Source organism: Magnolia sinica, chromosome 3, assembly GCF_029962835.1.
Source record: "Magnolia sinica isolate HGM2019 chromosome 3, MsV1, whole genome shotgun sequence".
Taxonomy (NCBI): domain Eukaryota; kingdom Viridiplantae; phylum Streptophyta; class Magnoliopsida; order Magnoliales; family Magnoliaceae; genus Magnolia; species Magnolia sinica.
Window position 1 is genome coordinate 85,264,111 of NC_080575.1, and position 27,670 is coordinate 85,291,780.

A 27,670-nucleotide genomic window follows, 5' to 3' on the forward strand; every position below is an offset into this window, starting at 1 on the left:
ACTTGATCCAAAGCTTTTTTGGTCCATTAATGGTTAATTAACATTGTTTCCTATAATATGGTCAACCTGATAATTGGATCTGGTTCGTTTTTTGCATAATGTCATAAAATGATATGGAAAAATATATGGACGGTGTGGATGCATAATAAATACATCAAGGTGGGCCCCACGGTATCTCCACAGTTAGGGCAGCAGATCCAAATCTATGGTGGACCACACTAGTGGAAAAAGTAATGAATAACCATTAAAAGCTTGTTGTAGGCCACAAAAGTTTTGTATCAAGCTAATCTTTGTATTTTCCTCTCATCCAGTTCTGTCAAACCTTATCAAGGGGTTGGATGACAAATAAACGTTGTGATCAATCTGCTTAAAGAGAGCCTTTGGAAGTTTTTAATGGTGAGTGTTCAGTCATCACTGTTTCTTATGGTTTGGTTCACCTGAGATTTGGATATACTTAATTTTTGGGTCCATGTCTTTAAATGGGCTGAAAAATGGATGGACGGAGTCGATATACAACATATCAGCAGGGTGGGCCCTAGGGTAACACCCACTAAGTTGTTACCCGGGTAACACCTAGACCGCACCAAAAACTTGGTACCTCCTCGAAGATCTCTTTGGGAAAAAAAATCAATTCGATCTACTTAATAGGTGGGCCACACTAATCATCACAGACAATCATGCGAAAAATGCCATCTGTATACGTTTGGCCCACATGATGGGGAAACGGATTACCTGGCTACAGTGGTGTGTTGACGTCACCAAGTTTGTGGGCCCTATTATATGTGTTATATCCACACTGTCCATCCATTTTGTGAGATCATTCAAGAGCATAGCTCAAAACTGAAGAGGATCTGATTCTCAAGTTAACTACACCACAGGAAGCAGCGGAGATTGAATGTCTACCATTGAAAATTTATATGGAGCTACAAAGTATTGAATCAATTTGACATTTGTGCTTTCCCTTGACCTTACAAATAGGGCTGAAAGTTGGTTGGGTTGGGTTGGGTTGGGTTGGGTCGGGTTGGTGCTCAACCCTAGCCCAACCCAAGGTTTCCATACCTCAACCTTAACCCAACCCAACCCAACCCAACCTGGGGCGGGGAATTCTCAACCCCAGCCCAACCCAAGTGGGCTCGGTCGGGTGGATACATGCTAATATATATTTTTATTATTACATTAATCTATTATGTTTCAATACATTTGTACATATGATTTTATTAATAATATGTGTAGTTATTTACTGTTAAAAAAATTTATTTTTTCTAAACAAACAAGCTAAAATATTGGACTACTCCTTTAAAAGTTGTGTTACATCTATTTGGGAGAGAGAAATCCAGCATATCTTGGTAGCTTGAGTCATCGCAAATGGCGTTGACCAATGAGACCCAACTGCACTGAAATTTTCCATGCCTTCAACACAAACAATCCACACTCAATTATAATTTATAAGTAACTTCCATATATTGTTCGGGTTTGGGTTGGGTTGGGTCGGGCAACCCAAGACCTCAACCCAATCCCGATCCAAGTTTTATCGGGTTGGTGTTTTTATAACCCAAGCTCGAGACCAAACCCGATACATCCTGCCCGAGCCCAACCCAATGTTGGGTCAGTCACGGGTTAGTTGGGTTGAACCCGCCCAACTTTCAGCCCTACTTATGAACAGGTTGAATGGGAAATAAACATCATGGTGGGCCCTAGGAAGCTTTTAACAGTGGGTATATTTTTTCCCACCGCTTTCCGTGGTATGGTCAATTGAAGCTTTAGATCTGCTTCATTTTAAGCCCGTGATCTAAAAATCATTTCGCAAAATAGATGGACGGTATACATATAACACATACATAACTTGGTGATGTCAACACACCATTACAATCGTGGTGTGTGGCATACCATGTAATTCGCTTCCACAATTCCATTCCCTTTTATAGGCCGACCTCATTTAATAAAGAGTAGACTGGGCAGTCCCTAATGTGACAAGATTTGATCGAGCCATTTTACGACTATTGTCATAGATTAAGCTAGGTAAAGCATGTTTGAAAGTGGTTTTGTACTTATAACTAATGGTGCTGACCAGTCAAATCTTGCCACGATTATACCTAATCGGGTTCTATGAGGCATCTGCTCCCCTTATAATATATATAAACCGATGGACAGGAAGTTTTCCTGCCGGGATTCTAAGGCTCAAGGGAGCATTTTTGTTATTTACATACCTAGCCACCAAAGGTAGCCTACACCTACAGTGACAAATATTTTTCAGAAAGTACTTATAATGTAACACACGTAAATTAACTAGGTATGTTAATGAAATGGTTCAAATAGTAAACAAAGGATCACTTCAAATACATTTGAACTGTAAATCTTGAAGGCAACATTTCCTCTTACGATGGACTAATACCTAAATAATAATAATATATAATAGTAAAGAAATAAAGAAAAGAAAAAAAGAAGAGATCATTTCGAAGCTTTCAGGTCTCCTCTCATGCGAATGCCATGTTGCAAACGCCACTCGCTGATGGCGGTCTCTGGCAGTAAAGAAACCAAACACCACTGAAGAGAATGCCGCCAGTAGGGCGTGCATAGTGGTTCGTAGCCTATCCAGCGGATGGCAGCTCGAGCATACGCATCTGGAGACGGAACGAAAAACGATGATCTCTTGAAGGATACCATTTTCGTTGCCACGTACAAGGGAACCTATATTGAAGTACCAATATTGGGTCAAACATGAAGCAGAATCAATGAAATAGAATCTAAAGCTAATTTTCTGAGAAAAAGTTGCTGCCTTGAAAATACATGAATGATCCAATCAATTGACCGAGCCAAGATCATTGGAAAACAGAAGCTCATTGTTGTTTTTTGAAGTCTGAAATCATTCAGAAACAGGATTTGTCGATGCCATCGACAGACCATTCAATGTCATCGAGAACTATTCGATGCCATCAAATAGTGCTCGATCCCATCGAGAAATTTTGGATTTTCTCCAGTTGGTTACTAGACTAATTAGGCGTTTTTTCGATGCCATCAAAGAGTGTTTGATGACATCAAATGATCTGTTTGATTCCATTAAAGATGGCTCGATGCAATCGAAGGAGATCCAATTTTCATGTCTTGTCTCTATACCGATTGGGTATTAGTTCGATGACATCGAAGTATGTTCGATGGCATCAAGCAGATCTGCACGGATTTTCGCAGAGTTGTGATTTTGTGGGATTTATTTCTTATTTCGATTGTGACTCTTTCAAAGGCTATATATTAGGGTGTAATCGGGCTTGGGAGGTATTCAAGGCTTTCTAATTCGTTCTAGGGTTTTAAGGGTGTAGCTTGGGTTGATTTGAGGTTGTTCGGATTAGGTAATCTCTCTACTCTTGTAATTTTCTCCTTTCATAGTGATATCTGTCACTTTGTGCCATGGTTTTTTCCCACAAGGTTTTTTCCGCGTTAAAATTCGGAGTGTTTGCGTTGTGCTTTCTTGGCGCGATTGGATTGCTATACTTAATTCGTTTATGTGTTCTTCCGTGGTCCCCAACAAGTGGTATCAAAGCTATCGTTGGAGCGTAGGCTTAAACCTGAGAGTGAGTATCAATGGATGCCAATCCTAAATTCGATGTTGAGAAATGCTCTGAGAAAAATAACTTTGAATTATGGAAGGTCAACATGACTAGTCTGTTGATTCAACAAGGATTAGATGAGGTCCTTAAGAAGTGATCAGAATCTATGGATGATGATGAAAGGAAGAAACTAGATAAGAAAGCGAAATCTTCAATCCAATTTAACAGATAAGGTTCTTTATAATGTCTTAAGGGAAAAAACCGCAACAAGTTGTGGGTGAAGTTAGAGGACATATATGTGAAGAAGTCTCTTGAAAATCGCATACACTTGAAGCTGCAGTTATTTAACTTCAAGATGGCAGAGGGAGATGTTGAAGCTCACATTAGCAATTTTAATAAGATGATCTGCAAATTGCTGGATGTAGAAGTAACGGTCAATGAAGAATATCAAGCATGTCTCTTATTGAATTCACTATCTGCTTCGTATAAGTCTTTTAAAGACACCTTGTGCACCGGTAACATGACCCTTAGTGTTGATACCGTCATCTCAGCCCTTCAGGGAAAGGCGATGAGAAAGAAGAACCATAGCATGGGGGCATCCATCGATGCTTTGTTTATGAGAGGTAGAGATTTTGAATAGGACACAAGATCCTCTAGATAAAGATCTAAATCTAAGGGCAAGGGCAAGGGAAAGTTAAAGTGCTGGAATTATGGAATGTCAGGGCACATGAAGAAAGATTGTAAAAATCCTAAGGTAAAGAAAGAGAATACAAAGTCTTCTTCTAGGGAGGCCAATACTACCACATCTAATGAAGTGACAAGCGGAGATGATGTGTTGTCAATGTCTATGATTGACACTTATATGATGATCGTAGAGACGAATGAATTCTTGACATAAGGGCTTTATATCACATGACTCCTCATCGGAGTTGGTTCACCAGCTACAGGGAGTACAATAGTGGACAAGTATTTATGGGCAATCATAATGCCTGTAACGTTGTGGCTATTGGTACTATCTGTATCAAGATGTTTGATGGGATGGAGCGTACCTTGACTGAGGTGAGGCACGTTCCTGACATGAAGAAAAGTTTGATATCTCTTGGTGCACTTGAGGTGATTGGGTGCAAATTCATTGGTTTTAATGGGGTCTTTAAAGTTTCAAAAGGGGCGCTCATAGTTATGAGAGCACAGAGGCACGATAATTTTTACAGGTTGATTGGGAGCACTTTAACAGGTGGAGCTGTAGTGGCTATAGCGAATTTCACGTCTGCACGTATGTGGCATGCACGTTTAGGCCACATGAGCGAGCAGGGCATGAAAGTACTTTCTTATCATTGTTTAATATCACGTTTTAAAAGTTTTGATTATAATATATGCGAGCATTGTATATATGTACACAATCTAGGTTATCTTTTAAATTTGGAAAATATGTATATAAGGGTGTGCTTGACTATGTGTATTTTGATATATAGGGGCCATCGCATATGGTTTCCTTTGGAGGGTCGTTATGGTTTGTCACATTCATTGAGGACTGCTCTTGAAAAGTTTGGATTTATTTCATGAAACATAAATTCGAGGTTTTCACCAATTTCAAACAATGGAAGGCCATGCTGGAAAAATAGTCAGTGTGGAAGGTAAAGGTATTAAGGACAGATAAAGGCGGTGAGTTTACTTCAGGTGAACTTAATCAATTTTGTAAGGATGAAGGGATCATTAGGTACAACATAGTGCACCACACACCTAAGAAAAATAGTGTGGTTGAGCGGATAAATCGGATTCTCTTAGAGAGAGCCCGATGCATGATTAGTAATGCTGGGTTAGGCAAGGACCTATGGATTGAGGCCGTTAACACGACCTGCTATTTAGTGAACTGGTCTCCTTTTACAACTATTGAATGTAAAATTCCATAAGAAGTATGGAGTGGCCATAAAGTGGACTATTCAAATTTGTGTATTTTTGGTAGTGAGGCTTACTCTTATATACTGTCAGTTGAGAGAAATAAGCTAGACCATAGAGCTAAAAAGTATATTTTTGTTGGCTATGTTGATGGTGTGAAGGGATACAGACTGTATGATCAAGTCACTTAGAAAATCGTTATTAACAGGGACATTAGATTCGATGAAGGCTCCTTATTGAGCAAGAATGATCAGGAGCAACAAGAATCGGAAAGGTTGGTCGTGGATGTTCAGATCTACACAGGTGATACTCAGGCTGAGTCAGATGCACAGACAGAGGTATAGGAAGAGGTGGAGCCGCTACCTAGGAGAAATCTGCCACAAGATCGCAAATTACCAGCAAGATACAGGGACAACTCTAATATCGCATATGCACACATTACAGATGAAGGGGGCCCGTCTACTATTTAGGAGGCTCTTGAAAATCTTGATGTAAAAAGTAGAACACATCAATGGATGATAAGATGAAGTCTTTGTACAAGAACAACACATGTGAGTTGGTGGAGCTTCTAGTGGGCCAAAAATCAATCAAGTGTAAGTGAATCTTTAAGAAGAAATATGATAGATACAAAGCAAGTGTTTATCAAATTCGTGTTAGCGTTGGTTGCCCAATACGATCTTGAGTTGGAATAGATGGACGTGAAGATTGCATTACTACACAGGAAATTAAAAGAGTAGATCTACATGAAGCAACCAGAGGGCTACGAAATTAAAGGGGTAGAAAATAAGGTTTATAGGTTAAAGAGATCATTATATGGCCTGAAATAGTCGCCTAGGCAGTGATATAAAAAATTTAATTCTTTCATGTTGAGTCATAAATTTACTAGGAGTGAGTATGGTCACTGGATCTATTTCAAGATACTGAGTGATGACAAGTTCATCATCCTAGTATTGTATGTTGATGACATGTTGATTGCGAGTCATAATATATCTGATATCGATGTATTGAAGACTCAGTTATCAGGGATATTCGAGATAAAAGATTTGGGGGCTGCAAAGAGAGTTCTCGGCATAGATATTCATAAAGACAGGAAGAAGATCTGGCTTTGTTTATCACAGGCAGAATACCTCGAGAAGGTATTGATTAAGTATATGATGGACAAGGCAAAACTACTGAGTGTTTCCCATGCAATTCACTTCAAGCTTTCCTTAAAACAATGTCCTAAATCAAATGAGAAAAAATAGGATATATCTTGTGTGCCTTATTTATATGTCATGGTCTGTACAAAAGCAGATATTTTATGAGTAATTGGTATTATGAGCAGATACATGTCAAACCCCGACAAATAATATTGAGAAGTGATGAAATGACTACTTCAATACATTCGAGGTATAAAAGACTACGTCTTAACTTTTGAAAAGACAGGGGCAAAGTTGGTAGGGTAAGTGGATTCAGACTACGCAGGCAGTGTGGATTCCAAAAAGTCAATTTTAGGTTACTCGTTTGTACTAGTGGGTGGAGCGATCAGTTGGTTGTCGAAACTTCAATTTTTGGTGACCCTTTCCACGACTAAAGTAGAGTATATGACAGTGATAGAAGCATTTAAAGAAGGTGTTTGGTTAAAAGGCATGATAAATTAGTTGGAGCTTCAGTAGGAGGTCGTGCCTGTTAATTGTGACATCGAGAGCGCTATCAATTTGGCTAAAAACTCTTTTTATTATTTGCGTGCTAAACACATTGATGTTCGTCACCATTTTATCCCACAAGTGCTTGAGGAAGGAGGCGTGACTCTGGAGAAGATTCACACAAGTGTGAATCCGGTGGACATGCTTACCAAGGTGGTTCTTACAGAGAAGTACAAGTTCTTTGCAACTTCTCTGAGCTTGGCGAAACCGTAAAAGGAGGACGGAGTGTGCACAAGAAGTGATGATGAAGCTATGATGCAAGACAGAGATGAGAGAATAAGACAAGAAACTATATTTTGATGATTGAAGACATGATGAAGATTGTTGTTTTTTAAAGTCTTAAATCATTTAGAAACAAGGTCTGCCGATGCCATCGATAGACCATTTGATGTCATCGATAATTGTTTGATGCCATCGAACAGTGCTCGATCCAATCAAGAATTTTCAAATTTTCTCCAGTTGGTAGCTGGACTAACTGGGTGTTTTTATGATGCCATCGAAGAGTGTTCTATGACATCGAATGATATGTTCGATGCCATCGAAGATAGCTCGATGCAATCAAATGAGATCCGATTTTCAAGTCTTGTCTCTGTATTGGTTGGGTATTAGTATGATGCCATTAAAGGATGAGTTTCAATAACATTGAACAGATCCGTGCAGATTTTCACAGAGTTGCAATTTTACGGTATTTGTTTCCTATTTCGATTGTGACACTTGCAAAGGATATATATTGGGGTGTAATCGGGTTTGGGAGGTATTCAAGGCTTTCTAATTTGTTCTAGGGTTTCAAGGGTGTAGCTTGGGTTGATTCGAGGTTGTTTAGATTGAGTAATCTCTCTACTCTTGTAATTTTCTGCTTTCACAATGATATTTGTCACTTTGTGCCGTGGTTTTTTCACATTAAAATTCGGAGTGTTTGCGTTGTGCTTGATCGGTGTGATTAAATTACTCTACTTAATTCATCTTTGTGTGCTTCCGCGGTCCCCCAACACTCACGAGTGCTTTTGCTTAACTTTGAGTGGCCACTAGCCTATATAGCCTAAAATCCATGGTTGGGAGTTTCAGGTATGGGACTCATGGTGAAAAAGGAATGCATTAGGCTCCCTTCTTCGTTATCGAACTTTTATAATTTTTACTTTATGGGATTTTATGATTTTTTGTAGATTTACTAAGTTTTAAAAATTATTGCTACTAAGGCTTGAACTGCGGAGTAGGAACTTAATGTCATCCTAGTCCTTGGAGAAAATAAAGAAAAAATGCTAAAAGAAGAGCAGTGCTCCCACCCTTGAGGGACTTGTTGCTGTTGTTTGAATGACTTCAATCTATGTAAAAACGGGGGATGTCGATCAATCGAACAAACTGCTCAATCAATTCAGAGAACCTTCGATTAAAAAGATTGGTATCTGGATAGTTTTAGACAGGTTCGATTGATCAACCTTGGAGGTTTGAGCGATCGATATAATTTTAAAAATTTAGTTAACTCTCTAGATACTTTTGAGCATGTTTGATTGATCAAACATGGGAGCTTGATCAATCGAGGGTTGCTCAATCGATGTCAATCAATTGATGCTTAGATCGACGACGTGCTTATATCGATGGTGTGCGCCATTTTACATAATTGCGATATTTGTTTCCTATTCCAAGTCTAATAATATATATGTGTGTAACACGGGATTATGGTAGAACAATAAGAGTTAAATCATTTCTAGGGTTTTGAAGGGAGGAAACTAGAGTTTTTGCATATGTAGGTTTATTTAATCTCTTGTACTTTCATTTTTCATAGAGGATTGCTCATCACTTTGTGTTGTGGTTTTTTCCGGCAAGGGCTTTTCCACGTAAAATCATATGTTCTCTAGTTTTCTTTGTTTGCGTTTATCTTTCGTTTGTTTGATTTGAATTTGATGTTTGATTTCATGGCTCCTAACAAGTAGTATCAGATTTATATGTTAGGATTTGAGTTGGAATCTGAGACATAATGATGAAAGGATCTAACATGAAGTATGAAATAGAGAAGTTCAATGGGAAAAATAACTTTAAACTATAAAAGGTGAAGATGAGATGCCTTTTAGTTTAACAAGAATTACAACAGGCACTCCTTGGTATAGCGAAGCGTCCTCCAGCTGTAAGTGATTAAGAATGTGAAAAACTTAATCAAATGACGATTACCTCGATCTAATTATGTTTGGAAGATGAAGTCCTTTATAATGTTCTTGATCAGAAGACTATCACAGGGCTTTGAAAGAAGTTAGAAAGCTTGTACATGATGAAATCTTGCTCAAATCATTTGCATCTGAAAAAGAAATTTTATAATCTGATGATGGAGGAAGGGTCAGATCTTAATAAACACATTAGCACATTCAATCAACTACTTTGCAAGTTGACAAGTACAGAGGTGAAGATTGACGACGAAGACCAAGGCCTAATCTTGTTGAAATATCTTCTAGAGTCGTATGAGAGTCTCGTAGACACTATGTGCCATGATATGAAGACCATTAATGTTAAAATTGTTATCTCAGCCCTTCATTTGAAGAAGTTGAGAAAGAAGGACAGTGGCAGAGTTCCTTTACAGATGCGTTGGTTGCTAGGGGAAGAGGTTGTGAGCAGGAGAAGGGAAATTCACGATCTAAATCCAAGTTGAATGAAAAAGGGAAGATGGAGTATTGTAACTGTGGAAGGTTGGGGCATATGAAGAAGGATTGTTGAAATCCTAAAACCTATAAAGCAGAGAAGTTAGAGGATTCACCGAAGGAGGCCAACGTAATGGAATTCAGTGAGAAGGTAGGTGGTTGTGATGTTTTGACCACATCCAAATCTGGATATCTCATCAACGAGTAGTTTTTGGATTTGGGGGCTTCTTACCACATAACCTCTCATCAGAGTTGGTTCACCAGTTATAGCGAATACAATAGTGGTCAGGTGTTTATGGGCAATGACATTGCCTATAAGGTGATTGGTATCGAATCGGTGTGCATTAAGATGTTTGATAGGATAGAGTGTATCCTAACAGATGTGAGACACATTCCTGATCTAAGAAAGCATCTGATATCTCTGAATGCTCTCAAGGCACTAGTGTGCAAGTTCATTGGATTTGATCGTGTCTTAAAATTTTCAAAGGGGGCACTCATTGTTATGAAAGCACAATAGAGCAGTAATCTTTATAAGCTGATAGCAATACCAAAAACGGTGGAGTTGTAGCATCTGTAGCATAGTCTACATTAGCAAATTGTGGCATGCACGCCTCGATTCCCTAGTGGGGGTGGCTTATAGTGAAGTGCGAAGAGCTGAAAATGTTGTGTACTAACAAGCTAACAAAAAAAGAAAAAGAAAAAAAGAGAGCGCGGTATGAAGGTACTTTCTAATCGTTGTTTGTTTCCTTTATTTAAAAGTGTTAATTTTAACATATGTTAGCATTACATATATAGTAAGCAATCACAATTATCTTTTAAGTATAAAAAACATGTAAGTAAGGGTGCGCTTGATTATGTATATTTAGATGTGTGGAGATTGTCGCCCGTGATTTATGGGAGAGGATTATTATTCTTTGTCACATTCACTGACAATTTCTCCAGAAAGGTTGTGGGTTTATTTTCTGAAAAATAAATCTGATGTTTTCGCTACTTTCAAGATGCGAAAGGCGATGGTAAAAAAACAATCAGGGTAAAAGTTAAAAGTGTCAGGGACAGACAATGGTGGAGAAATCACTTCTAGAGAATTTAATTAGTTTTGAAAAGATGAAGGGATTGTAAGGCACAATACAATAAGGCATACACCAGAGTAGAATGCTGTGGTAGAATGAATGAATCAGACGCTCTTGGAGATAACCTAAAGCATATTGAGAAATGCTGCATTGGGTAAGGAGCTATGTACTGAGGATGTCAATATGGCTTGTTACTTAGTAAATCGATTCCCATCTATGCCCATTGGTTATAAAATTCTCGATAAAGTGTGGAATGGTCAAGATATAGACTGCTCTGGGTTGCAAGTATTTGGATGTGATACTTACTTTCATGTACCATTTATTAAGAGAGATAAGCTAAACTAAAGGGTGAATAAGTGTACCTTATAGGATATGGTGATGGTGTGAAGGGATAAAGGCTATATGGTTGGGTCACACATAAGATCACGATTAGTCATGATGTTAGGTTTGATGAGGATTCCTTGTTCTGAAAGGATGAACACAAGGAAACATAAAAGTCACTGGCAATTGACTTAAAATCGAAAAAGGTGAGACACAAGTAGAAGTCGAACCGTAGGAAGAGGTACAAGAGTAGGTGAAGTAGCCACATGTGAGAAAAAATTCACTAAGAGATCGCATATTATCGTTGAGATACATAGAAGACACGAATGTTGTACTCGCTTTCAATATAGATATGAGGGATCTGTCTATCTTACAGGAAGCATTAGAAAGCAGATGCAGATAATGCAGATAAGTGGATGGTGGCAATGCAGGACAGGATGAAATCCTTGTATAAGAATGATACATGGGAGCTGGTGGAGCATGTTATTGGGCATAAAGCGATCAGATGTAAGTGAATTTACCATAAGAAATGTGATAGGTACAAGGCTAGACTGGTAGGGAAGGGTTATGCACAGAAGGGGTATTGACTTCAATGAGATTTTCGTGCCTATGGTCAAGCAAATGTCTATCATATTTGTGTTGGCGCTGGTTGCCCAATACAATTTAGAACTGGAACAAATGGATGTGGGGACTGCTTTCCTATATACAGAATTGGAAGAGCGGATCTACATGAAGCAACCAGAAGGGTTCGAGATATAGGGGTTAGAGAATAAAGTTTGCAGGTTAAGGAAGTCATTGTACAACCTGAAATAGTCGCCTAGGTAGTGGTATAAAAAAATTGATTCTTTCATGGTGAGTCAGTGGTATACTAGAAGTGAATATGATCATTGTGTCTATTTCAAGGCATTGAATGATGGAGAATTCATTGTATTGGTATTATATGTTGATGACATGCTTATTACCAGTCATAACATATCTGAGATCAATATATTAAAGACTCAGTTATCAGGGACATTAGCAATAAAAGATTCAAGGGCTGCAAAGAGGATTCTTGATAGGGAGAAGAGCTAGTTATAGTTGTCTTAGGCATAATACATTGAGAAAGTGTTGGTAACTTTGAGATGGACAAGGCTAAACAAGTTAGTACACCCCATGTTGCTCACTTTTGGCTTTCTTTAGAGAAATGTCATACTACAGATGAAGAAAAATAGTTTATATCTCGTGTGCTCTACTCGAGCACATTTGACAATTTGATGTATGCCATGGTCTCTACAAGACCAGATATTTTACATATAGTCAGTGTTATGAGAAGATACATGTTAAACCTTAGCAAGTAAAAACTTGTAGGCTATATGAATTCTGATTACGTAGGAAATATGGAAACTAGAGGGTTGACTTTTGTGTACTCAATTATGCTAGCAGGTGGAGCAATTAGTTAGATGTTGAAGCTTAAGTCTATGGTTGCTCTATCCAGAATCGAAGCTAAATATATGACAATGATGAAGGCATTCAAAGAAGGTGTTTGGTTGAGAGGACTAATAAACGATCTTGGGCTTCAGTAGGAGGCGGTGTAGGTTAATTGTGATAGCGAAAGTGAGATCAATAAAATTGGCAAAGAATTCGGCATATCATTCTCATACTAAGCATATTGATGTTCATCATCATTTTATTCAACAAGTGCTCGAGGAAGGCGGTGTCACTCTTGAGAATATCTACACGACGTGAATCCAATGGATATGCTTATAAAGGTAGTTCCTGCAGAGAAGTTCAGATTTTGTTTGACTTCTCTGGGCGTGATAAAGGTTTAATGAAGACAGAGTATGCGCAAGAAGTGACGACGATGTTGTTACTATGATAGAGATGATTAGAGATAGAGCTTGAAGTTGTGGTTCATGATGATTGAAACCGTTGTGGATATTATTGTTTGAATTTCTTCAATCTGTACAAAAACAGGGGATTTCGATTGATTGAACAGACTACTCGACCAATTGACAGAACCCCAAATTAAACAAATTGGTCTCTAAATAGTTTTAGACAAGTTCGATCGATCGACCTTGGAGGTTTGAGCGATTGATATAATTTGAAGAATTCATGTTAGCTCTATGGAGACTTTTGAGCATGTTCGATTGATCGAACATGGGGGCTCAATTGATCGAGGATTGCTCGTTGATGCTTAGATCGATGACACGCACCGTTTTATGTAATTGTACAATTTGTTTCTTATTCTGAGTGTAATACTATATATATCGGTATAATACGAGATTAGGGTAGAACAAGGATAGCTAAATTGTTTCTAGGGTTTTGAAGGGAAGAAACTAGAATTTTCGCTTCTGTAAGTTCATTTAATCTCTTATACTTTCATTTTCATAGTGGATTGCTTGCCACTTTGTGCCATGGTTTTTCCCACAAGGGTTTCCACATAAAATTGTGTGTTCTCTACTTTGCTTTGTTTGCATTTATCTTTCATTTGTGTGATTTGAATTCAAGGTTTGCTTCTGTAGCTTCCAACAGTTACCTTGGGTTGGAAAAAGTAGTCTTACCGAATGCAAATATGTGGATTTATCAATTTTAGGGATTATTGCTATTGAGGTTGGAACTATGGAGAAGGAATGCTCAACGTCGGTCTAGTCCTTGAAGTAAATAAGGAAAAAGGCTAAAAGAAGAGTGGTGCTCCCATCCTTGAGAGAGATGTTACCTTGGGTTGGCGGAAGCAGTCTTACCAGATGCAAATCTTATGTTCCAAGAGCAGAGCACAACAACCACAAAGTGCGTATTGGGGATATTCTCATCTAAGTTGACTGGACCCAAATTAGGTGCGCACGACCATCAACCTTTTTCATTGGGCATGTGTCATTGGCACTTCTCCCTATCCATGCGGTAAAAACATCTCAGGTTGAAACCATAGAACGCACGCCCAAAGGGGCGCAATTGGCATGAAGGGCAAAGACTGGGCCAATGGCTAGGGTCTTGCATGGTCCGCACCGCTTAACACATTAGATATGTGGTTTTGCCCACATGGGCGCGGGCAAGAAGTAAGACAATGGCTAGGGCGTCATGCCTTAAACCACTTGGTGCGCGACTAATGTGACAGGGTGTGCATGGCAGTAGCATCTCTTAAGAGAATAAGGACCAACCCATGTAAGGCATACCCTAAGCTGATGGCAAGGGTTGGGTGGTGCGCATAACAAGGGTCATGCGGATAGTGTTGTGTGGGCCTATTGGGCATGCAACTTGTAGGGTATTTTTCAAGGACAGTGCTCTAGGGAATTTTTCTTTAACAACAACATCTTTTGCAGTGACGTAATGAGAGAATCGCCAAGTTATGCAAGGGCTACAGGCTGCCATTGATAGCATGATGGAGGCTCTAGGCAACTTTGTATTCATGGCGATGATCTGCCCCTGGTAGGCACTGAAATTCGTAGTTGCACCGATTGCACGGCGATGCCGGAAGTGAACCACAACATCATGCCTGAGGAGGTAGGATCTAACAATGAGGAAATCGATGACATGATCCTTTAATATCCCGGATAAGGTAGCGATCGGGCAGATCGATAATTCAAGATGAGAGTCAATCTTTCGAGCTTCAATGACCAACTTCACATTAAGGATTTCCTCGATTGGCTTTCTGAAGTTGAGTGATTATTGGATTATATGGAAATTCCTGAAGTCAAGAAGGTTAAGCTTGTGGCCTTCAAGTTGAATGGCAGAGTTTCAGCTTGGTGGGAGTAACTTCAGCTCGTAGGGATGAGACGGATAAAGGCACCAATCCACATATGGCAACAGATGAAGTAGTTGTTACGCACGTGATTCCTCCCTATCGACTATGATTAGGTACTATTTCAATAATATCAAAATTTTTGGAAGGGTAGTCGGTTGGTAAGAGATTACTAGAAGAATTCTACTACTTGGCGGCACGGAACGATTTGGTAGAAATTGAATCGTAGCAAGTCACCCGATTCAATGGTGGGTTGCATGTTGCTATACAAGATTAGGTTCCGATGCTACCCGTGTGGGTGGTGAATGATGCGATCAAGTTGGCCACCTAAGCAGAAGTGCAACTTTAGTGTCCCAACACACGGACCTATCTTACCACTAGGGTCATCGCGGTGGGTCTGTCCCATGGAGCTTCACCGGCCAAAGGGAAAGAACCTATAGGGGGCGTACTCAACCTCCTACACCCGCGAACCGAGATTCAGGAAGTGAGCAAGTTAGGCCTAAATGTGCATAACCACTGTTGTTGGTCATGACAAGATCTCGAACCCCTATGGTCGGCAAAGACCCGACCATTGTTATCATTGTGGCCAACCAGGTCACCTATCAAATACTTGCCCCCAGCGACAAGTGGCTAATCTCGCCATCAATGATGATAATGCTGAAAATGCCGATGAAGACCCAAATGTTGATAAATTTGAGTACACCATAGAGGATGAAGCAGATGAGGCATATTGGGTTTCAAGGATCATGGTGAGTCACTCGTTGTGAGGTGACTATTGTATGCACCAAGGAAGAATGTATACCCACAATAACATAACATCTTTCGAACTAGGTGTACGGTGAATTAAAAGGTCTACAATGTGATTATCGATAGCAGAAGCAGTGAGAACATTATTTCCATGGTCATGTTGGAGAAATTGTGGCTAAAAATGGAGCGTCATCCCTCCCCGTACACAAACGACTGAGTTAAGAAGGTTAGCGTGATGAATATAACTAAATAATGCATAATATCTTTTTCAATTAGCAAACATTATAAAGATGAAGTCATATGTCACATTGTTGACATGGAGGCCTATCACATTCTACTCGGTTGACCATGACAATTTAACCGTGACACCACTCATAGAGGACGAGACAATGTTTACGTCTTCGTTAAGGATGATCGAAAGATGATCCTTGCACCTATAGTACTAGAGAACCACCTCGAAACTTTTAAAGTGGAGGGGAGCTCCCTCCTGACCATTCGAGATTTCGTGGAGGAGTCTAAGGAAATCGATGAGGTGTACCCATGGTGGTAAATGGCGAGGAATCAGAGCCCTTAGACACTCCTCCAAGTTTAAGGTCGTTGTTGAACAAATTTAAAGAAATCTAACCCAAAGAGTTACCCGATGGATTAACCCTCATATAGGATATCTAACATCACATAGACCTCGTCCCTAAGGCCAGCTTGCCCAACCAACCTCACTATCAGATGTGTCCAAAAGAGTGTGAGATACTTCAGGGATAGATGGGGGAATTGATATCTAAGGGTCTTTTGAGAGAGAGCATGAGCACATGTGTCGTGCCAACTTTATTAACATCGAAAAAAGATGAGAGATGGTGCATGTGTGTTGACAGCCGAGCAATTAACAAAATTACCATTAAATGTAGGTTCTCGATACTACGGTTGGGTAACATGCTTGATATACTAGAAGGTGTCAAGGTGTTCTCTAAACTAGATATGAGGAGTGGATACCATTAGATACGTATCCAGCTAGATGAAAAGTGAAAATGACATTTAAGACCAAGGAAGGGTAGTATGATTGGTTGGTCATGCCCTTCGATCTATCGAATGCATCGAGCATTTTTATGCGTCTGATGAATCAAGTAATGAAGTCGTTCATTGGCCGGTTTATGGTAGTATATTTTGATGATATCCTGATATATAACCATAGTGAGATGAAGCACATGGAACATATCGGGCAAGTGCTATAAGTCCTGGTAGTTAACAAGTTGCATAATAGACAACCTATTGTTCTTAGGATTCATCGTGATGTCCAATGACATTTGTGTGGATGATGAAAAGGTGGGAGCCATCAGGGAATAGCCAATTGTGATGAACATTCATGAAGTGAGGAGTTTTCATAGGTTGGTGACACTCTATCGTCGATTTGTGAGGAATTTCAACACTATAGTCACACCCATTACAGATTGTATGAAAAAAAGCATATTTCAGTGGACCAATGAGGTTGACAAGAGCTTTGCTGAAATCAAGTATCAATTGTCCACAATACCGGTCTTAATTCTTTCCAGTTTCGACAAGCTATTTGAGGTTGAGTGTGACTCTTTATATGTTAGAATTGAAGGAATCTTATCACAGGAAGGTGGGCTAGTAGCCTTTTACAACGAGAAGCTTAGCGAAGCCCAAAAGAAGTGGTCGACATATAACCTTGAGCTATACGCAACGGTTCAAGCATCGCGACATTGGCAACATTATTTGATTAAGAGAAAGTTTATTTTCTACATTGACCATCAAGCATTAAAGTTTATTAATAGTCAGGCTAACGTGAAGCATGTACATGCTAGATGGGTCGCATTTTTATAGGAATTCACATTCATTTTGAAGCACAAGTCAAGGCAGCAGATCAAGTTGGCTGATGCACTTAGCCGCTGTGCATCACTACTTGTTACGATAAGCAATAAGGTGGTCGACTTCGACTATGTCAAGGAGGTGTATGCCGAGGGTGAAGACTTTAAAGATACATGGATGAGGTGCTAAAGGGTCATCCAAGTGACGTTGTAACGCCTTGAAAATTGGGGGTCGAGTAGGAGCCCAACTCCTGAGTTCCAACACATCACTTATGCAACATAGATAATGATGATTAAATGTTGTCTATATTAGTGTATTAAACATGAGTGGGATTATACCAAATCAATATGTCATACTCCAGAGACAATTAGATTACCCAAGCGGAAGACTGTGATAAGTATATAAAACATAGAAGTGATTGTAAGTCCCCAGAGTATGAATGTGTCGTCGGGTTAAATAATTAATGTTTAGTTCCAAAATATACAAAATGGTAGAGTGTAATGTCATCTATCCATATCCTTATAGCCTCGATACGCAACTCCAGGTCTACATAGACCCATCAGAGAGTTGCATGTAGGAGAAATCCTCCTTATCATCATAAAAGACAGGCTCCATCTCGTAAGCCTCGTCATCACTTGAAACTACAATAGAGTTTGGTTGGTGTTTTAAAACACCATCCCAGAGTGGGAGTGAGTGATCAACTCAGTGAAGCTATAAGGCAAAGGTTAACATGTTATCATTTCAGTTAAGCAGTAATGATAAAGCAATACAATAAGCATTCCTAGGTACTCTGATTAATGCAAGGATGATATGTGTTAATGATGCATGCCCTCGCCTACACTTCCTTTGCGACATCATCTCACGATCGTGGCATGCACCCCTTCCTCTATGCTCAACTCCAATGCTAAAGGCATATGCAATGCGGTGCATGTACGTGATTAGCCAAGTTCTTACTTAGTCTTATTCATACAGCAGGTTGAGAAGCTAAGACACCTCCCTTTATATCATTTACCTAAACAATGATCCATCTAGGGTCGTTAATCCTAATTAGTCACATACGATAGGCAAGTTTTAGGATTTACGGAGAGGCTCGTCACCTCAGCGCAGGCCTAGTTTATACTCGAGGTCACTATGGAAAGGCTCGTCACCTTAGCGTAGTCCTAGTATATACTCTAGGTCACATCACCAACGCTCTACCAACTGACAGTCTATTTTTGAAGGCTCATCACCAACTTGACTAGGGACCACAACCAGGCTGCACCGGGGTAGGTCGACAGCTCGAATACAGTGTCCCATACCACCGTATTTGGCTCACGAGTTTGGTTTACTCACTAGACATTATGGGGAGGCTTGTCACCCCAGCGTAGGCCGACAGCTCGACCACAGTGTCTCATACCACCATGCCCGGCTCATGAGTCTTAGCAGATTGTAGTACCAAGGTTAAACGAGTTTTTCAATGGTAAGTGGTACCTTAGATTCAAGCAGTAGCGTCCATACATGGTGAACATACATTGGGTCAATCGGATCACTTGACAAGCTCGACTGGTACAAGTGCATGTTAAATTAATTGACATGGAGCGCATACGCACTCCTCGTGGGCTAATCACTGTCGATAATCACTGTACGACTCAAATTCATCGAACGTATCCATCGTGGCTAAAACAGTTCGGCCACCGATCGTAAACCATTACCGATTGCCTAGACTACATCGTAGCCCCAATCACACTCCAAAACAATAGCATTCACATGTGATAGTCAGAGACAACATGTGGTAACCAATCCAAATATGAATATCATTTGAGCATTTTAACAAACACATAGTGTACATGTTATCATACATAGGCATTTCATCCATAAATCACGTAGTAGCGATACAGGTTACATGAAGGAAACTGTAACCACAGATAAGGTAAGAACCCTGTCTCAACACTCTCGTTAAATACATTTCAACAAATATTTTCTCATTCAGGCATTTTATCAAACACTTAGACTACACATATCAATATACATGTAATATTTTAGTTAAAACACATATTATAACAAATCCTTCCACATAGGAGTTGTCACACGTACAAAAATCATGTATTCCCAATCAATAATCATGTAAGCACAAATCATAATTCCATACTCATTCAGACATTTCAACAAACACATGGAATGCATTTCAAATCAACATAGTTTACATATATGTGTAATATATGAAAAACATCGTATCTAAGCATATGTGATAGCAATCAAGTCAGACATAAATCATTGCTGACATTGAAAGCCTTGAAAACTATAACTTAAACGTTTATAGTCCGCACCTTTCGCCGGTAAACTCATATCGAACTCAGTTCGAACATTAAGTCTTCGACTACGACACAAGACAACCTATAATATGAAATAAGTTAGCTATTTCACCCTTTACTCTATTTAGATACCTAAATCAAATTAGGGTTAGAATTTTTTACCCAACAATGGAATTGGAATCGCCGATGTAGCGACACGGGATAGGCGATTCAGCACGTAGAGCAGTGGGAATGAATCCCAGCAATGATCTCTCACTTTCTCTCTCTTCTCTTCACTATTTCCTTCTCTTTTCTATCTTCTCTCTCCTAGGGTTTAGGAAATTCGTATGGAATGAGAGAGAGGTGGGTAATGGTCCTTATATAGGCCCAAAACTGATGAAAATGGCCCCAGGGCCATGGTATACTTAGGATATAGCCAAAAGGTGACTGTTTCGGTCTAACGGAGTTCATCTGGAGGTTCATTTCCTACATACAGTTTGGAAAAAGTTCCCTGACATTGGATATAAGTTAGGTTAAGTTTTCGGTCCGATCGGATTTACGGATCAACCGTGGAGGACCTGTTTCAGTTCAACAGTCATCGGGCCATAAGTACATTGACATGTGTTGAAAATTTTTTCTGATCCGAGGGTATAGTTAGGTCAGATTCTAACGGTCTAAAACCTTAAATTTATCCTGCAAGCGAATGACCCAATTCACTTAAGTTTGAGTTCATTTTCTAAAGATATTCGTGTTTCTCACACACTTCGCTCCAGACTCAATTAAGTTGTGCATTTCTGGATACTATTTGGACTTGATTTCTGAGATGGTAGTCAAGCCTAGTAAGATGGTCATAACTTTATAGTTTTGCGGTCATCGGACTTTCGACATGCGGTATAGGTCCAATATGGAGTTTTATTGCGCTCCCGAGAGCAACCGGGTTTTGAGTTTGATCATAGGTTTTTAGGTAATGTAGAGTTAGTGATTCTACTAGTTTTGGGTTTTGCAGTTCGTATAAAAAGCGGCTCAAGCTAATTTACTAATTAATTCAGTTTAGTACTTAAATAATTTTCATCTAATTTCTACCTAATCTGACCCTTAGTGATTTCTGCCTGAAGTGGTAATCGGGTCTTTGTACAGATTTTTCCGGGACGTTATAGACCTACACATGTAAAATAGTTTCCTCTTAAAAGGGAATTAACTTTGCATCCCCCGAGGTTCTCTGAGGGAGAAGATTATCCAAGAGCTACATGGAAGTGGCCTTGGTGGACACCTTGAGTGAGATAAGACTTGGGCTCTTGTTGAGGAACGGTATTACTATCCATAATTGATATGTGATGCAGGTAAAACAGTACATTGTTGTCATGTTTGTCAGATCTCCAATAGATAGTCTCAGAATATAGGCTTCTACACCTCGCTACCTATGCCTGATGGCCATTAGGAGGACTTATTTATGAATTTCGTGCTTGGTCTCCCATGAACACAACATGGTATGGATTCAGTATTCGTGCCGATAGATTGTTTCTCAAAGATGATGCACTTTATCCCATGTAAGAAGACCCTCGATGCAACACATGACGAATTTATTCTTCAGAGAGGTCATGCGGGTACATGTGGTTCCAAGACCATTACTTCTGACCGCGACACAAAGTTTATTAGCCACTTCTAGAGGACTTTGTGGAATCGGTTTAGTATGCAACTTCAGTTCAGTAGTGCCTACCACCCACAGACCGATGGGTAGATTGAAGTTGTGAATCGCACTTTGAGAAATCTCCTCAGGTGTATTTTAGGTGAAAAACTGAAGCAGTGAGATTTTCCTTGTCTTAAGTGAAGTTTGCATTTAATAACATAGTGAATCGCTCGACAGGAAAGTCCCCATTCAAGTTTTTTATGGTCGAGTGCCCTGCCACACACTTGACTTGTTAATTTTGCCCAAGCTCCCGGTCATAAGCATTACAATAGAACATATGGAGGACCGAATCGTAGGTATTCATGTAAATGTGCAAACTAAGTTACGAGCTTCGAACGACAAGTATAAGGCGTAATTCGACAAGCATTGGCGGCAAAAGGTGTTCGAGGCAGGTGACCATGTTGTGGTGCATTTACAAAAGGAGATATTTTCGACCGGGACCTACAACAAGTTTAAGAACAAAAAGATTGGATTGGTACTGATCCTCTAAAAGATTAATGACAACACTTACGTTGTTGATCATCCGGATGACATAAAGATCTCGCGTACTTTCAACATTGCGGACCTGACCGAGTATCATGAGCCAAAGTTGGACGAGAAGTCAAGGTCGAGTTCTTTTGAAATGGAGGGGATTGATGTAGAGTGGGTCGCAGATACTTTCATGGCAAAGATGGACCAGAGAAGGCCCAATCAGAGGCGGAAATGATTCGGACCATTAGAACCTTTAAACAGTCATATCTCGCAAACGAAGATGATTTTTTTTGGCATATCATATATGATTTTGGTGTAGGAGAATCTACTTTAGCCAACCAACCTGCTATGCTGAATTTGCGAGATTCCATTAGATCGACAGTGAAAAGTCTTTTTTATTTTTATTTTTATTATAAATAGTAAATTTTAGTTCAAGTATAAATTTTGATCCTTTTGAGTTGTAGGAGTCGTGCCCAACATGAAAAGGGCTTAGATAAATTAGGAGAATAACATGGTTAGGCCAAATTAGACACTTGCTATTTTTGCTTGAAAACCATCAAGCCTAGTATGGATATAGACTATATATAAATAGTAAGTTTACTATTCACATTAAGTCAATTTTTAGGGTGTTTGAGTTGGAGTTCGAGTCTAAAACTCCACCCTAGGTTTGAATTCATTATTTAAAGGGTTGTAATTTTATTTTATTTAATCATTAATCAATTTATTTTAAATTTATTAGAAATTATTTCTACTTTTATGCGTAGTATTGATGAAGCTATGCGAGGAGTCGATGAGCTCCCCATGGATTCAGAGTAGATATCCCGAATACGGTGATCGACCTAATTACGTCCCTCCCTGCGTCACTCTGTCATAGATGTGTCCCGCGTTGACACTCATGATGGATGAACTCTTCCAGCCTGAAAAGGGGAAGACAGTGAGATCTAAGATAGCATGTGGTGGTGGTTTGCTAGAGCTGAATCATCTACAACGAGCTTCATTTGATTGCAGGAGCTCCTACAATTTCAAAAGGCAAGTGGGTCCGCCGACGTTGAATGTATTCATTTTACGCTGTTACCCTCGCTTTTACCGTGTTTAAAACAAAACAAAACAAAAAAAAAAGTTAAGATCGAAGTCACTGTAAAAACACCTACAAAATAGAAATTAACATTACCACAGTAAAAAAGTTCAGCCTAAAAATCAAAGTAGAACGGCATACCTGGCACTGCACATCGATACCACTCTTCTTGTATTCAACATAGATACTTCTTGAGAACTGATCAACGAACCTGATTGAAAAAAGAAATAATAATAATAACGCACATACAGAACCTACAACAACTCAATTCTCCGGTAAGCCATACAATCTTAAAAATGGCTAAGGACGCTTGTCAATGATGTGGCAAATAGCAGCATGGCAAACACGTGTGAGATTGTAACCGTTCATCAGATGAGCCCAATCAAGAACATGCGCCCACCCCCGACAAAAAAAACTAGGTCACTGCGATTGGAAACGGATTGGCTACTCCCCCTGCCACCAGCCAATGGCTGGTGGTCGGTACTCTGTGGGCTCCACCAAGATGTATGTGTTTCATCCATGCCGTCCATCTATTTTTATAGATCATTTTATGGCATGAGACTAAAAATGAGGTATATCCCAGTCTCAAGTTGACCACATTATAGAAAATAGTGTTGAATGAAGGTCGACCGTTAAAAACCTTTTTGGGGGCCAAAAGATCAAGATGATCTTTGTTTTTTTCCCTTCATCTGGGTCTGTATGACCTAATCAACAGATTGGATGTCAAATAAACAGCACAATGGACCTTAGGAGGATTTTAATGGTCGATACCCAATCACTATTGTTTTCCTGTGGTGTGATCCACCTGAGATTTATATTCCTTTCATTTTTGGGTTAAGGCACTAAAAAGATCGGTAAAAATGGATGAAACACATACATCATGGTGGGGGCCCACGGAGCACTGACCACCAGCCACGGGGCTGGCGGCAGAGGGAGTAGGCAACCCGTTCTCACTGTGATTAGGTAAGCCACTTAAGGAACTCGGTGCGATAGTTTGATTTTGTAATTTAAGGTAAATGGGTAATAATTATTTACGTGTGTATTTATAGTTAAATTTCGAAGGTGATGTTGACAGCCACCTTTCATTTATAGCACTCTTCACATCACCCCGTGGAGAAAATTGTTAACTCGTAGGGCTCACCATGATGCGTGTGGCCACACCGTCCATCCCTTTAGCCAACTCATTTTAGGGCATAACCAAGAAAATGAGGCAGATCTAAAGATCAAGTGGACCACAACATAGGAAATAAGGGGAATTGAACTCCTACCATTGAAAGCTTCTTGAGGCCCCTAAAAGTTTTGGATCAAACTGATATTTTGTTTCCCTTTTATCTATGACTGTTTGACCTTATGAACAGGTTGGATGACAAATAAACATCAATGTGGGCTTAGGGAGAAAACGGCTTTCAATATTTGCCGTCTTAATGATCATTGTTCCCTAAAGTGTGGTCCACTTGAGCTTTTGATTTTCCTCATTTTTTGCTTTCATGCTTTAAAATGTATTTTTTAAAAGGATAGATGGTGTGGATAACTCACATATATCATGGTGGGCCTACATATTTAAATCAGTAATAAAGGGTATTATATGGATCGCTTTTCGAAATGTAATTCCCAACAAATTTTAAACAAGTGGTGCAAGTAATAATTACTTATTTGCCTGTATTCAGCGGGGAAATCAAACAGCCGGAGCCGTAGCGAGTAACTCAGTATGCTATCCGATTTCGAGCAGGAAGCGGATTGCATAGTAGTAACTCAGCACGGTAAGCATACTGAGTAAACTATATGGGTCCAATGTGATTTATATATTTTTTCCACTCCTTCCATCCATTTTATCAGATAATATTATGGCTTGAGACCAAAAGTGAAGCATATTCAAATCTTATGGCTTGAGACCAAAAGTGAAGCATATTCAAATCTAAAACGGGCCACACCACAGGAACAGTGTGAATTGAATGTCTACAGTTGAAAATTTCTTGAGGGCCACTAAAGCTCTAGATCAAGTTTATATTTGTCATTTCCCTTCAGCCATGTTTTTTCTTTTAATCTTATGAATAGGTTGGATGACAAATAAACATCACTGTGGGCGTAGCAAGGTTTCAATGGTGGAAATCATTATTCCCACTGTTTCCTGTGGTATGATCCACTTGAGCTTTTTATATGCTTTAATTTTAGTCTCAACCCCTTAAATGAGCTGGAAAAACGGATGGACGGTGTGGATTAACCACATACATTCAAGGCGGGCCCAACAGAGTTTACTCAGTACTATAAGAGCATAGTGAGTAACTCGGTACGCAATCCGATTTCACTAGAGCATATGATAGATCTGGACGGCCCAACTAAATAAGCCAGCCTCTACGTTTGATACCGGTGGTCAGATCTGAAGAGAGGACCAGATGGGTTTTGGGCCCTTGGCCGCTAATCTTAGGCCGTCATGACGAACAGTCCTGATCTCACACAGATGTGACATGCTAACTTGTGTTTGAGATGGATAAACGACTACCAAAGGAATAACTCGACTGAATTCCATATAATCGGTGCCATTGTTAGAGATCCAAACGCTTAATGAGAAGAAGTGATGCCCAAAATTTTTCTAGATTGGAAGATCCTGGCCTACCTTGATATACAGCCTACAAAAAGATCTTACTGACAGTCCACATTTTGGACGAAAATTAGGCTAAAAATAGATCTTTAGGAATGAAATAGAGCTACGGTCCACATGATCCTTGGGATTCCTCAAACCCCATAATCCAAAGTTAGAAAGCATGTACTTGAAAAAGAAAAGGAAGCATAAACTCCCTGCATATATTGTATAGAAAGTAGGAGGAGGAAAGAATACCCAAAATACTCACCCTTTTGTAGCGGCGTAGATGGCATAAAGAGGGTGCGAAGGTATAACAACGGAAGCAGCCGACCCGATATTAACGATCGCTCCTTTCTTCCTTTGGAGCATCCCGGGTAAAACAACCTTTGTAATCTTCAACATGCTTTCTACATTGATCTTTATCAGACCCTTCCACACATCTTCATCCACCTCATGAAAGAACGTTGCATTCGGGTACGTAGCCCCTGCATTATTTATCAGAATCCCGACTTCCAACCCCTCAATCTCTTTCTGAATTCTTTGAATCCCATCTGAAACATCTCCGGCGAAATCAACGACCACCTTCTTGATTTGGGTCGTCTTGAATTCTGTTCGGACTGCATCCGAAACTGTTTTCAGTTTGTTAGGATTTCGACCGACCAGTATCAAATTCAGGCCCTTTTGGGCTAACTGAAGTGCAAAGGCTTTCCCGATTCCGTCGGTGGGTCCGGTGATGAGAGCCCACGAGCCATAGTTGTTGAGATTCTTGGGAGGTCTGAGGAATGTGATAAAAACCCATTTGAGAAAAGACAAGAAGCATTTAGAAATAGAGAGGAATCCGAAAGATGAAAGTAGGAGAACCCAAAACGGATGGAATTTTAGCTGATCATTCCAGGAGAGCTCCATGCAAGCGTAGTAATCATATTTCATTTTTCTCATAGAGGGAGGGCTTTCTCTCTGCGTAGAGAGATTGCTTTCTTGGAAGATATGCTCCAGATAATCTATACTAAACGCAGTGAGGGAAGATTCACGAGAGAGAATCGGTTTCAAGGACCTGACTATGTTGTTGTTCGATCCGCACCATTTAAAAGATGGGTAGCTTTTCCTTTTCCACATAGCCCACATTGTACACCTATCCAGACCATTCAAATTGTGTGTGCAACTGTCGACAGAGCGTGTATCTAGAATCGGACTGATCAACCAATCCTGACCATCCCATTATTGGCCATTCACGTTTATGAAGCGGACTGGGTCTGACACCAGCCGGACCTTTAAGCTTCCAACCTTCCAACCAGATCTATGTGGGCCACCATGGTGCATCTGTTTATCCGGGCTGTCCATCCCTTTTTTTTCACGTCATGTTAAAGTATGACTCCAAAAATGAGGCGGATCCAACACCCTAATTGGCCATAGAAGAGATACTCTTGCATTTAATGCAACCCAAGCTTACTGATTAGTGTGCCTCATTTTTGGACCCATTCCTTGACATGATTCAGAAAAAGGAAAAAAAAGAAGAAGACGGAAGGCATGAATAAACAGATGCAGTGGGCTCCTATGCAAATATAGTTGCACACTTAAAGGTCTAACGAGGGTAGGACTGGGGCGAAAGTCTGGCGGGTTCAACCCGACTGACCTGACATTAGGTTTGGTTCAGGCAGAATGTATTGGGTTTGGTCTCGGGCTTGGGCTATACAAACACCAACCTGATAAAAAAATTGGTCTGGCTGAGGTTGAGGTTTCAGGTTGCCCCACCTAAGCCCAACCCGATGGATATCCAAATTACATTGAGTGGGGATCATTCATGTTAAAGGCACCGGAAGTTCAAGTATTTCCGCTAACTCAAGGTAACAAGATACGCAGAATTTCTAGTAGATTGGGTGCTACACTACAACTTTTAATGTGTGGAACTTCTCTGGCCCTTACAATGATTTAAGTTTTAGATCCACACTGTCCATCAATTTTTATAGATCAATCTAGAGCAGGACTCCAAAAATGAGGCATATTCAAGGCTCAAGTGGACTACACCACAAAAAGGGATTGGACAAACTACCATTGAAACTTTCCTGGGTGCTGTGAGGTTTATTTTCCATCTAACTTGTTCATAAGATCTTAGATCCTTCTGTGGCCTCAAAAAGTATTCAATGGTAGCATCAATTCTTATT

At 39.8% G+C, this 27,670-nt stretch overlaps 1 protein-coding gene across 1 annotated transcript; it reads right to left on the minus strand.

The window, feature by feature from the left end:
- Nucleotides 1-2,278: 2,278 nt before the first annotated feature.
- On the minus strand, nucleotides 2,279-26,547 carry LOC131240111 (very-long-chain 3-oxoacyl-CoA reductase 1-like). Its single transcript, XM_058238164.1, has 3 exons — nucleotides 25,777-26,547; nucleotides 23,069-23,138; nucleotides 2,279-2,688 (listed from the first exon to the last, which is right to left on the minus strand). Exons 1-3 carry the CDS (start codon nucleotides 26,445-26,447, stop codon nucleotides 2,449-2,451), a joined length of 981 nt encoding a protein of 326 aa, XP_058094147.1. The 5' UTR covers nucleotides 26,448-26,547; the 3' UTR covers nucleotides 2,279-2,448.
- Between the last annotated feature and the right edge of the window lie 1,123 nt (nucleotides 26,548-27,670).